Raw genomic sequence first — 14,562 nt, 5'->3', positions numbered from 1 at the left:
TAGGCAGTTGAGGGAAACTGCTAGGGGAGGGCGGGGCATACCTCATCAACAAGGGTATCTGCATAATCAATGTTTGTATACCTAACCCTGAATTGTACCCTACATCTTTACAATAAAAAAAGCCAGTCTTTGATGGTGAAACAGCAAGAAATTCTGAGGAGATTTAATAAAGATTGATGGATCAGAGAAATGGAACTGAGTATGTGGCCCAGAAATACATAAGACCAAGTTGTATACTTCCAAAGGTGATTGGATGAGTTAAGCGTAATATTGGACAGTTTCTAATAAAACCTCAGAAGTTGAATGGTAATACAGTTCTTTCAAAACACTTCTGAGCAATTTTACTATAGACCAATGTGGTAAATAAATTAGGAAAATTTGTATAAGTCTATATTATTAGGGATGGAAGAAACTGAGTTAGCAGAAGGTGTGTCAATGTTAGACTAAAGAATAATGGGTTGTTATTATTACAAAAAAAGAAACCAAAATTTTTAAAAGGATTCTGAAAGTAAAAATGTGAAGTATCTTTACATTTGGAAAGGATAACAGTGAGAAGTATGCAACAAAATGACTTGTACATAACTGTCTATAGACCTCCATCTCAACTACATTATCTTGGTCCACCATGTCTCTTGCCTGGACTACTATATTAGCCTCCTAATAGGTCTCTGGTTCCTCTCTTACTCTGAAATAATCCATTTTCACTGCAGCCAGAGCAGTCTTTTTAATACATAAATCAGATCATGTCACTCCTGTACTTAATAACCTGTAGTGGCCTCCACTGCAATAAAATCTAACTTCCCTCAGTGGCTTACAAAGCTCTCTCTGCCCTGGCTCCCATCTGTCTCATCAACCTCGTAATCCACCGCTGTTCTTCTCACTCACCGGTCTCTAACTATCCAGGTTTTCTTTCTTTTCCTCAAACATCAAATATCTCATGCCTGTCATAGAGCTATTGCACTGGCTATTTCTCTTTTTATTCACTTTTTCTGATTGCTTCTTATCATTCGTTCTTACCTTAAATGTTACCTTCTTTGAGAAGCCTTCCCTGACCACTTAGTAAGTCATCATCTAGTCAGTCTCTAAACACTCTATTTTAACTCTGCAACGTATGGTTCCCAAGGGGATATTTTTATTTACTTATTTATTTATTAACTATCTCCTACAACCAGGATATAGGCATCATGGGCAAAGGGACTTTGTTTTGCTGTTTTTTCACCTCATTGAACAGTGCATGGCCTATAGCAGTGCCAAATAAATACTTATGTTCAACAAATGTACTTTTTGTAATGCAATGTAATTTGAGCTAAAGATGCTAAAATATGATATTATATGATACAAATATAAAAGATAAATAAATTGAATTCCCAGGATTGTCTGGAGACAGATTTCAGACGTTTTTCACTCCACTATGTGGCCTCTCCTTTTCACGAGTGTCACAGAAAATGGAAAGGCTCATGTTATAACCAATGTTTCTGATTGTGCAAATAGTATCTGATATTGAATGACTTGTGATCATTTTTCCCAGAAATTTGAAGCTCATTTCAAATATGCATTTGCAGACACCACAGTGAAAAGTTATCTGAGATATGAACTGTCTTTTCCCAAAAACAGCAAGGAATATTCACATAACTACAGAATATCTAATGTTGGCAGATGAAATACTTTGTAGAGTAAGATGGAAAGTAATTCTGTGATGCTTGCAAGTGTGGTCTTGGGGAAGCCACTGAAGCTGCTTCAGCTTCATATTTTCATCTAAAAATGAGGTTTTAATTATATTTGCCATGTAAGGTTTTTGTGAGGATTAGAGATGAAGTATGATTAAGAGCCTGAAACATAACAGACACTTCAAAGATGGTGACTCTTACCATTAACACGTTTTTCTGCAATTTTCTTGAAATTCATAGTAAAACCCGATTTAGCAGTCTTTGTTCCAAAGTGGATTTAGAAAAAGGCAGAGGAATCTTAGACACATTTTATTTTTACTTTAAACAATTTTTTAGGTTTTTTTGAAATTTTGTTTTATTTTAAACTGGCAAATAATAATTGTATATATTTATGGGGTACAGTGTGATATTCCAGTCCACATGCACATTGTGAAATAGTCAAATCAGGCTAAGTAACATATTTATCACCTCAAACACTTGCTGCTTCTCTGTTATGAGAACACTTCAATCTTCTCTTTTAGTTATTTTGAAATACATTATTATTAAGTAGTTACTAAGCAATATAATAGGTCATCAGAACCTATTTCTCCCAACTGACTCTGCACCCTTTGACCAACATCTTTTTTTTTTTTTTTTTGAGTTGGAGTCTCACTCTGTCACCCAGACTGGAGTGCAGTGGCCGCTCCCGGCCACCGCAGCCTCGACCTGCTGGGCTCCGGCGATCCTTCCGCCTCAGCCTTCCAAGTAGCTGGAACTACAGGCGTGTGCTACCATGCCCAGCTCATTTTGATTTTATTGTAGAGATGAGGTCTCACCAAGTTGCCCAGGCGGGTCTCGAACCTGCGGGCTCAGGCAATCCACTCACCTCAGCCTCCCAAAGGCACGGGATTACAGGCTGAGCCACTGAGCCCGGCTTGACCAACATCTGTTTTGTTGTTGTTGTTCACTCTTGTCCCATTGCGCCACCTCTGGTAACCACATTCCATTCATATGAGTTCCATATATAAGTGAGATCATGCAGTATTTGTCTGTGCTTGGCTTATTTTGCTTCATATAATGTCCTCCTGGTTTATCCATGTTGTCATAAATGATGGAATTTCCTGCTTTTTAAAGGCTGAATCCATTTTAAAATTCATTCTTTCATTGATGGGCCCTTAGATTGCTTCAAAATCTTGACTATTTTAAATAATGCTGCAGTCAACTTGGGAGTGCAGACATCTCTTTGACATACTGATTTCAATTCTATTGAAGGTTACCCTGAAGCAGAATTGCCAGATCATATGTTAATTCTTCTTTTACCATATATATATTTTTAGGACTCTCCATACCGTTTTCCATAATGGCTGTACTAATTTACATTCTCACCAACAGTGTGCAAGGGTTTCCTTTTCTCCACATTCTGGCCAGCATTAGTCATCATTCTTCTTTTTAATAACAGTCATTCTAACAGATGTGAGGCAATATTGCACTGTGGTTTTAATTAGCATTACTCTGGAGTTTAGAGATGTTAAGCATTTTTTCAATGTTGGTCATTTTAAATGAGCACCCAAAAAGAACTTCAGAATCTCTCAGAGCATGGACACTGGAAGGTCTTTACTTCATTCTTTGCAGTAGATCAGTTTTTCCAGAAATTGTACTTTAGTATTCTAAATAAAGATCTTCCCAAGGTTAGTATTATAAGGTTGTGTAGTGGACTGGAATCTACTTCATGCCCTTTCACTCAGGGTCTGGGTTTCTATAGAAGCTGCATTTTCCCAATTGTTTAAAAGCTTTCTGGAGCCTGTATCTTCCCCTCCTAAAGTATATGATTTTTCAGTATATTTTACATTGTGGAGAACAAAGCTGAATGGCACATATAGAAGCTATCTTGTTTACATATTTTGATCTCATTGTCTTTTGTTTGACTGATTTTGTTTGGATTATTACATTTAGTGATTTTGTTTCAGCCAAGAAAATATATTTTAAAAAGTCTATAGATGTGTGTAAATATATATGTCCATGTATATATAGTTATGTATATATACAACTTCTTGTATAGAATAAGGTATTTCTCACCTATGACATGTGGTTTTGCTGTGCTTGTTGCTGCTGCTGCTGTTGCTGCTGCTGAATTAGCAATTGTTGCTGCTGCCGACGCCGGGCTGTTCGTAGTTTTTCAAAGCGAGCTTCCATTTCTTCCAGAACTTTTGGGGTGTATCGGACCACCAGCTTGACACTGTCCTTAGCAGCCTTGAGTAGTTCCACAGCTTTCTCATGGTGTTCTCCTTCCACACTCTGAAAAGACAATGACATTTCTTAAAGGGAAGAGTGTCAATGTTCTTTTTCTTGAGAGACAAATCCAAAATGATTATCCTCTTAAAAGTTCAACATTTAAAATTTTAAGAAGGCATGAAAAATGGATATCTTACCAACATCATGATTATTGATTATGTTTGTGGCTAAATTATAAGTAGATTAGGCTACACTCAGATATAGAATAGATTGGGTGGGGGTTTAAGTTAGGAGCATGAAAAACAATGAAGACTCAAATTATAATGCCGACATTTGGAATGGAATCTCCAAATTTCACCTGGATGAGTAAAGGCACTAGTCAAGAAAATTTTGAAACAATTAAAGATAGTAATAAAGGAGAACTTTCTCTGACAGATATTAAAATGTATTAAGTTCTATAAGTGAGTGGGCACATAACATCACTAAGGGTACCTGATCCTAAACCAAGGGAAGTGAGGACCAGTTGAAAGTCCAAACTTCACTGCATGCAGACTACCTATGTACCTAATCCTGACTTATACCCCACATCTTTATGAAAAATATAGAAAAATAGATAAATAAATAAAATAGGAACAAAGGATCTATAAGGTTTAAAGTGGTGTCTTATTGATATAGAAAGAGGTAATAGCACACAGCAGAGAGTTCAGAAGAGGACTTGCTATATGTAAAGATTCATGATATAATAAATGGAATTCTCTTTGGAATTTATACCAAAGAGAAAAGGATTATTAAGTAATGTGTCTGAAAAAATAATCACTAGATAATACAGAATAATAGAGACCCCAGTCTCATACTCTGTGCTAAATATAATGGATTAATTAAAATTTAAATGTAAAATAAAAACATAAAACAACTAAAATAAAACAAAGATGAATGTGCATTATCTTACAATAGCAAGGAATTCTTAAGTAAAAATACCAATAAACGAAGAATCACAAAATCAGATTTTCCAATGGTAAATTTCTAGGTCTCAAATACTATAAAAAAGGGCAAACAACAAACCAGAAAAAATAATTTCAGCATATGAAAGTCAGTTTGTTCATATTCTTCATATTGACTCTTACAAGTCAATAAAGACCTAAGCACAATGAACAAGGAGCATGCATGAACAAATAATAAAAATCAAAAATGGACAGTAAACCTCTGAAAATAAGTTCAAGCTCCCTAGTTATCAAAGAAATATAGATGAACACAAAATCTTTCATTTTTGCTTAAAAGTGGTAAATATGTATTTTTAAATATGGTATACAAACAGGGATTTAGGGACTTGGGACTCTCATAGATTGCTAATAATTTAACAAATTACAATTTGGTACAATTTTTCTGGAGGGTACTATTACTATACATTAAATAATTTCTTTATAATGAATAATTTTATTTGCAGTAAAATTTACTGAGGATATAATTAGATATGCACACTCATCTATAAGGCAGGTATGATACAACAGAGAGCAAAAAATAAATCAATTATTGGGTTTTGAATTTTAAAATAGTCTCTTGAGCACCATGGCATAAGTAATAGTCAGGGAAATTATGTTTCCTCTAAGGAAACATAAAGCTGCTTCATCCTCAGCCCTATAAAGATTCTCTAGGTTGTCAGGACAGCCTGGAATTGGTAGAGAAATAGGCATATGGACCAATGGAACAGAACAGATATTCCAGAAGTAAAAACATAGTCACTGGACCAACTCATCTTTAACAAAGCTACCAATAACAATCAATGGAGAAAAGTGACCATATTTAGCAAACGGTGTGGGAAAACTGGCTGACCACATGTCGAAGAATGTAACTGGACCCCTACGTATCACCATATACAAAAATCAAATCAAAATGGATAAAGGACCTAAAGGTAAAACCTCAAACTATAAGAATCCTAGAAGAAAATGGAGAAAATACTCTTCCAGACATCAGAGTTGACAATGAATTCATGAACAATTCTCCAAAACAATTACTACAAAAGCCAAGATAGACAGGTGGAACCACATCAAACTGAAAAGCTTTTGCATAAAGTAAACCAACAGGAGAGTAAAGAGATGATCCACAGAATGGAAACAAATTTACAAATTATGCATCCAACAAAGTCCTAACATCCAGGATCTACAAGGAACTCAAATGAAGTTAAAGGAAAAAACAAAAACAGAAAAAGACAGACTAAGTGGGGGCTCATGAGCAAGTGGCCAGGACCCTCCTGGTGAAGCAGCTGCAGCTGCTCTGCTTGGTCTCTAGTGCTTCCCAGGTCGCAAAAGCCAAGCACCACTTTTTTAAAAGAATGGACAAAAGTTTTCCTGCGAAGAAGCAGCAGGAAGAGACTACTGGCTCCAGGCTCTGCCTCACCACTGCAGCAGGAGAGACTGCTGCCTCACCACTTCAGCACCTGGCCAGACACTGGCAGCAAGGGCTAAGGAGGGAGCCCAGAGGCAGAGGCCCACTGGAGAAGATGAAAGAGGCAACCTGCTAACATCTTGAAAATGGGGCAGGAGGGACTTCTGACAAGATGGTGATGGGACAGGTCTGACTGTGAAAGTCTCTGCAAAAGCCAGTGTCCATAAAGACACTCTGCATGAGTAGGTGAGTGCTGGGGCGTGAGTGAAAATCTGTCTGAAGGGAGACTCGGGTTCATGCACCTGGGGCTCTCCTCTGGAGGTGACTGCAGCTCCCCACCATCCTGAGATTGGAGCCACTGGTGTTCAGGATCATTTGTCATTCTCAGGACTCTCCTGAGAAGAGCCTGCCTGACACAGCTGATTCTCATTGCCTAGTGCCTCACCCACACCATCACCTGTGACAGCAAAGTGGCTGGAGTCCCCAGTCTGATCCATGGAGACAGAAGATTAGGGAGAGCTGGAGAGGAGCCCCACCCCCGGTGAGGAAATGCTGACTGCAGTCATTTTCTCTGTCCCAGGACCCAGCAGAGGCCTACATTGCCCCACCCAGCTCCACTCAGCCTCCAACTTGGGACCTAAGGTAATCTCATCAAACTCGGAGACAGAAGTCCCTCCCCCATGCTGGATCAGACACAGACACCTCAGATCTGAGTGGGAGACTTGACAGGCAGCAAGCTGAGGAGCAAATCTATACCCCCACTGCATGGACAGATTGTAAGGCAGTGGGAAATGGGTTCCAGGGGGTCCACACACCTGTCAGTGGATACTGGGATCTGAAGATAAATTCTGAATCACAGCTTCCCCTCAATTAAATCTCAAAACTGCAAAAAACAGCCTCCCACCACAGTTCAGCTTCAGAATTGAACAAGGTCAGAGATTCCACATGAGGAAGAATAGGAGATTGAGCTAAAAGAAGTAAAAGCTATCCCTCATCCCTGAACAACAGAATTAAAGAAGGGGGGGGAAGGAGGGAGGAAAATCTACACAAATGAAGAAAACCTAACAGAAGAATATGGGTCTCACACAGACCCCTGGGAGGTCAGACACTGAGAATACAGACTTCAGAATGCAAACAATGAAGAGCCCCCAGAATGACTGGTCTCAAACCACAAACCCAGATATCAAGACATTAACAGAGACAATAAATAGAATCGAGGAGAGACAAGAAGAAAGAAAAAAGGAGTTGATAACTGAGCTAACAGCAATTAAGAATACAGTGAATGAAATGAATAACAAGCTGATAAGCATGGAAAGCGGAATTAGCCAAGAAAGAAGAAAGAATCTTAGAGCTTGAGGACCAAAATATGGAACTACCCCAAACTGTCAAAAAACACAGAAAAGAGGCATAAAAAGACAGAGACAATGGGGCAGGAAAGTGCTCCGACTTGCTCACCATGGAGTAACAGATCCAATTGCTGTGATTGGCAGATCAGCTACTCAGGGGTTGATTGTGACCCAGAGGAAATCTCCTGAAAGCACAAACTTTGGAGGAACCTGACGAATTTCAGGCACCCCAGGCCTTACCCTGATCCAGCCATGGGACAAAGGGTGTGATCAGAAAAGGACGAGAGAGAACTCCAAAGAGATCAGTGTCCCTTTTCAAAATAGAAGAAATCCACATCCCAGATCAGGGAAGAATAGAGGGGTGAGCAAACATCAGAAGGGAAAGTCTCTCCCACTAACACTGAATAATGGAACCAAAGAGAAAAGCAAGAGATCTGTCACAAATGAGGTAAAACCAAAGGAAGACCACAGGCAATTTCAAGTGTACCAAAAGCAAAATTCCTGAAAAATCAGACTTCAGAGCCCACACAATGGAAGTCACTAGTGACTGGTGCCAGAATACGACAGGGATTAGAGAATGGATGGAAAGAATGAATAAGACTCAAGAAAGACAAGATGCAACATTGAAAGAACTTGTAACAGAGCTTTTGGCAATAAAAAATTTTATTCAGGAAATAAATAACAAGATGACAAGCATGGAAAGCAGAATTAATCTAGCTGAAGAAAGCATCTCAGAACTTGAAGACCAGAATGTGGAATTAACCTGATCTGTAAAAAACATAGAAAGAAAATTCAGAAAGAAAAAATAAAACCTACAAGAGATGTGTAATAAATCAAGAGGCCGAACTTATGCCTGATTGGTATTCCAGAAGGAGAAAGGAAAATGGAGAATACCTTGGAGCAAGTATTCCAGGAGGTAATCAAAGAAAACTTTTACCATCTCACCAGAGATGTGACCAGCCAAACACAAGAGATACAGAGAATCCCCACAAGACATCAAATGAGAAGACCAACCCCTAGACACATAGTAATTTGCCTACATAAAATAGACACAAAGGAAAAGGATCCTAAAGACAGTAAGAAAGAAATGTCAGACTAACTACCAGGGAAAACCAATCAGAATAGCAGCAGACCTATAGGCAGAAACACTACAAACAAGAAGGGACTAGATCCCAATATTCAAAGTCCTCAAAGATAAACAATTTCAACCAAGAATTTCCTACTCAGCCAAGCTCATCTTCATCAGTGGTGGAGAATTAACTTGGATGGAACTAGAGTCTATAATACTGAGTAACTTCTTACAGAAAGAAAGATCTGAGTATCACATGTTCTCACTCATGTAGTGGACCTTAAACATCTATCGTAATACTATAAGAAAAGGATAGACAGTGGTGGGAAACTATGGGGCGGGGGAAGGGAGCAAAAGAAACAAAGCGGGAGGTGTCACACTTTCAGACTTTTTAAACTTTACTATAAGGATACAGTAATCAAAACAGCCTGGAATTGGTACAAGAACAGGCATGTAGACTAATGGAACAGAACAGAGATTCCAGAAGCAAAGCTCCATTTCTCAACCAACTCATCTTTGATAAAGTCTCCAATAACAACCACTGGGGAGAGGAGAACCTATTCAGTAAATGGTGCTGGGAAAACTGACTGATCACATGCAGAAGATTGAAACAGGACCCCTACCTATCACCATACACAAAAATAAACTCTAAAAGGATCAAAGACCTAAAACCTCAAACTATAAGAACCTTAGAAAGTGCAGGAGATACTGTTATGGAAATTGGAATTGGCAACTAATTCCTGTCAAAACCTTAAGTGCCCATACTATAAAAAATAAGACAGGCAAGTGGGACCTCATCAAATTAACAAACTTCTGCAAAGCAAAAGAAACCATCAAGAGAGCAGGGAGATGGCCCACAGATTGGGAAAAAATATTTGCCACTGTGTATCTGACAAAGGCCTAACATCTAGGATCTACAAGGAAACTTAAACACGCTGAAAGGAAAAAAACAGCCTCGTTAAAAAGTGGGCAAAAGACATGAATAGACACTTCTCAAAAGAAGATATATGGGCAGCCAACAGACACATGAAAAAGTGCTCAGTTTCACTCATCAGAGAAATGCAAGTCAAAACCACATTGAGATACCACCTAATCCCAGTAAGAATGGCCATCATTAATAAAACAAACAACAGATGCTGGCGGTGAGGATGCAGAGAAAAAGGAACACTTTTACACTGCTGGTGGGAATGTAAACTAGTGCAACCTCTTTGGATGACAGTGTGGCAATTTCTGAAGGAACTAGAAATTGACCTTTCGTATGACCCAGCAATCCCCCTATTGGGAATATACCCAGAAGAACTCAAATCATTCTACAAAAAGATACCTGCACACGCATGTTTGTTGTATCTCTATTCACAATAGCAAAAACATGGAACCAACCATGCTGCCCATCGAAACTGGACTGGATAAAAAAATGTGGTATATATACACAATAGAATATTATGCAGCCATAAAGAAGGACAAACATATGAACTTCGCAGCAACTTGGATGGATTTAGGGTCTATCATACTTAGTGATCTATCACAGAAACAAAGAACAGAGTACTATATGTTCTCACTCATAAGCAGATCTTGAACAATTATAATACTCTAAGAAAGGGATTGGCAGTAGTGGGAAACTGCCAGGGGAGGTGGGATGGGTTTGGCAGTTGAGGGAACCTGCTGGGGAGGGAGGGGCACACCTCACGAACAAGGGTATCTGCATAATGAATATTTGCATACCTAACACTGAGTTGTACACCACATCTTTAATATCAGAACAAAACAAAACAAACAAACAAAAAACCCAACCCCATTCAAAAAGAACATGAACAGACACTTCTCAAAAGACAACATACAAGGAGCCATCAGACATATGAAAAATGCTTAGGCTCACTAATAATCAGAGAAATGTAAATCAAAACTGCATGAGATACTACCTAACTCCAGTGAGGATGGCTATCATTAATAAGTCGAAATTTTACCCCACATCTTTACAATAAAATAAAAACAGATGCTGGTGTGGGTGCAGAGAAAAGGGAATGTTTCTAAGCTGTTGGTGGGAATGTAATCTGCCACAAAATCTAGCAATCGCTCTCTTGGGAATATACCTGAAGGAATATAAATTGCTCTACAAAAAAAAAATATGCACACACATGGACCCTAAATCCATTCAAGTTATGACAAAACATGGAACCAACCTTGATACTCACTGAAAAAAGACAGGATAAAGAAAATATGGTACATATACATGATGAATATTATGAAGACATAAAGAGGAAAAATACCATGGTTTTTATACAACTTGGATACAGTTGGCTGCCATACTAAGTGAACTACCACAGAAACAAAGAATTGAGTACCACATGTTCTCACTCATAAGTGGGCCCCAAACATTAGTCACATTAGCACAGGGTGGGATAGGCAGTTGCCAGGCATTGCTAGGCGAGGAAGAGAGGGAGGAAGGTAGGGGGCATGTGACAAAACAAAGGGTACCTGGTCCACTACCAGGGGGAGTGAGGGCCAGCTAGATGCCCAAACTTCACCTGCATGCAACCTGCTTATGTAGCAAATCCTCACGGTACCCCCACAACTCTAAATTACACACATACGTACATACATAATATATTCTCTAGGTTGGGATGAGGGAGAAACAAGAGGGAAGAAGGTTGTAATCAGACTTTATACTTTACAGGTTCCTAAATAAGGAAATGCTGACTCTTGCACCCCTAGTCTAAGCTGATCACAAGGGCAGACGCCATAACACGTATTTTATATTATCAAAGTACCACAACCTTTTTATCTTTCTTCTAGAGTAAAGTATAGTGAGAAAAGTCTGTGTGATGTGATTGGTGGGGGCTGAGATATACTTAAGGACTGTCAGAACAGGAGGAGTGACACTGAAGAGGGAGAGGGGGTCACCCGCAATTCGTTGAGATCACATTTTCACAGCCCTAGCAGAAGAGAGACCAAAAACGGATATCACATTGAGTTATAGAAAAATAAAGTAAGTTACATCTCACACACCCTTAAGCTATATCTCGAGATTCATAATTTCTTCTCTTTTACGGATTTGGAGAATTAAGAGGTTGTATTCAGTTTTATCATTTGCTTCAGAAAGGTGGGTGCAGAGGGGTAAAAAGGCTTGAATTTAGCAAAGTGGTCATAGGTGCCATATAGGAGCTCTGGTTACCATTTCTCTGAGTACTGGGCACACACTAAGGGTTTAAGAAATGTCCATGGTGATCAACTTATATAAACACTCTTTCACCAAGTCTGGGTTAAATACCAAGACAGAGGTTATAAATAGCTTTTTATCTGTGACGGAGGTCTAGAAAAATAGCCTTGTTCGTTGATTAATTCATTCTTTTAATGATTCATTTGATCATTGACTTAGTCACTCAACAGACATTTATTAAGCATTTATTCTACTAGTTACATTCTACTACATTCCTTGGAAGAACATGAGAGACAGGGGAAAACTTTAACAGCACTCTACAATATAAATCCTATTTTTAGTATGCTTATGATTTCTTTGTAATTTGCCCCAAGATCGTTTGCTAATGTTTGGAATTTTCCTTTGAAATGAAACTTGGTGATTTGGTTGTCCATACCCTTCCCTTGTTTATTTTTTAATATTAAAATTTATGTGTTTATTTATATGCTTGAATAACAATGGTTCACCCATTTACTAAGCCAGATGATTCGCTTCCAGACATCTTTTTGGTTTTTGTTCTGTTTGCTTTTATTTAATATGGTCGGAGAATTCTAGGCCAGATCTTCAGAGGCCTATTAGCTCTGTTTTGGCACTGTATCTGCAGCTCAGAATTGCCACAGGGAAGGCTATGGTACTTAATTCAGCAGGCCATCAGGCTCTCGAGGCTGGGATGATTAGTTGAGAGAAATATGGCTGGCTGGCATGCCACATACCCCGCCCTGCAAAACCATCCAGGTTATTCTCTTCCAATCCTAGCTCTGCTTTCTCCCACAGTTAGCAAATCATCAAAAGCAGACACCATGGCCTTCAAATCAAAAAAGTTTTCCTTGATGCTTTATCTTCGGTTAGATAATGGCTCAGATTCTCTTTCCAGCTCACCAGAGTCAACAGGTCTCTTGGGTTGACTCTGCCTTCTTTGTTTTCTTCCCACCAGGGCACAGAACCATTATGTGAGATCTGAGCAGCATCATACTTGTTTATTTCTGCTACTGAAAATGCTTTATTAAAATAATACATATTCTATAATTATATACAGAATATATAATTATATAATTCTGCAGCTGAGAAGTGAGTTTTAGAGAGATAATGTAGGATGTATTATTTCAAACACTCCACACACTGGGTTTTTTTATTGTTTTCAGAAAAATGTCTTAACTCTTATCTTTAGGATTGTTTTGGTGGCCCACTTTTTCCTTTAGCTTAGCCTAGTTTATAAATACTTTTAAGTGCGTATGCTTGTCTCCTTTTCCATAATTTATCTTTGGAGTACTTTTAGTTCTTCAGTATAACTTTTTAATAAGAACACGGGTTTTTCGACTTCCTTCTTTCCTTTGTAAGGCAAGAACAAAAAAGTAGACCACCTTCCCATAGAAGTCTTGTTTCATGCATAAAAAGAAGCCAAAAGAGCTGCTAAGTTGGGGTATAACTGTTAATGTGCAAACATTTAATAGTTCCTTGAGTCCTTGAGGTTTATAATCTATGCCTGCTTTTGGGTGAGTCTATTTATTACTCATAATGAAAATATGCCTCATTTCTAGCTAAATATTTAAGGACATAGATTATTTGTAAACAGTTAAGCTATTTTTCACCAAAGCTGTATATACAGAGGGTATAATAAACATATCCCCACTTTAAGAAAGAAAAAAATTGTACTAAAATTGTAATATTCAATATATACGGATAACAAAAAATGAATGCAAGTCATGTTTGACTTCTGCAATTACAAGAGGTGCTCAAAGTGGTTACCATCAGTGTTCAGACACTTCTGATTATGGCGACCTAAAAGTAATACATAGATAACATCTCCTAAAATGTCTACCTTTTTTGATGGCCCTGGAATTAAATATTCCTCATCTGAGAATTAGCCCTAATTACAACTAGCGCAAGAGTTGGTGCAGTAACTGAAAACTTGTGTACACCAGCCTTCCACATAAGCTGAGAATGAGGTTCTTATGTGATTTGAGGAGACCTAAAAAGAATTCCTACTTTAAAGTGAAACTCCCTCCTTCATTTAAAACCTGAAATTCTATTTTTTGGTTTCATTTTCTTGCCTTAAGAGTTTTATTGTTCCTACTACATTAGCAAAAATTAATTTAGCAAGACTTTCCAGTGGACACCTGGTAAAAGTTGGATTTTTTTTAGGAAGGTGAGGGGTGGTGAAGAAGGTATGAGGGTATATTAGATGCCTAGAAAATATTTTGACTAAAGAGAGTGTAGTCTTAAAAAAGAAAAATCTCTAAAAGGAAACTTTACCTACCATACAATTGTGCCCAAACTGCCATGAACATTCACTGAAGTGAATTAAAATGTACTAGGAAGAAGGGACATTCCCATCTTGAAAATATTTCTTTCTGCTATTAAATCTTTTTAAAAAATACACATAAAAATCAATATGGGAGCCGGGCTTGGTGGCTCAGCCTGTAATCCCGCGCTTTGGGAGGCCGAGGGGAGTGAATTGCCTGAGCCCGCAGGTTCGAGACCCACCTGGGTAACTTGGCGAGCCCTCATCTCTACAAAAAAAAAAAAAGCTGGGCGTGGTAGCGCGAGCCTGTAATTCCAGCTATTTGGAAGGCAGAGGCGGAAGGATCGCCAGAGCCCAGCAGGTCGAGGCTGCGGTGGCCGGGGCGGCCACTGCACTCCAGTCTGGGCGACAGAGTGAGACTTCAACTCAAAAAAAGAAAAAAAAATTAT

At 38.5% G+C, this 14,562-nt stretch overlaps 1 protein-coding gene across 1 annotated transcript in view; it reads right to left on the bottom strand.

The window, feature by feature from the left end:
- LIN7A (lin-7 homolog A, crumbs cell polarity complex component) overlaps positions 1–14,562 on the bottom strand; it is a 59,064-nt gene that overhangs the window by 13,787 nt on the left and 30,715 nt on the right. The window contains exon 3 of the mRNA XM_008058433.2: positions 3,723–3,941. Coding sequence (XP_008056624.2) covers positions 3,723–3,941 — 219 coding nt within the window. The remainder of the gene's footprint in view (positions 1–3,722; positions 3,942–14,562) is intronic.

This window comes from Carlito syrichta, unplaced genomic scaffold, assembly GCF_000164805.1.
Source record: "Carlito syrichta isolate Samal-C Ts95f unplaced genomic scaffold, Tarsius_syrichta-2.0.1 Scaffold303338, whole genome shotgun sequence".
Classification (NCBI taxonomy): Eukaryota; Metazoa; Chordata; class Mammalia; order Primates; family Tarsiidae; genus Carlito; species Carlito syrichta.
The sequence above is the reverse complement of the archived record's forward strand: the minus strand, read 5'-3'. Positions and strand labels throughout refer to the sequence as shown.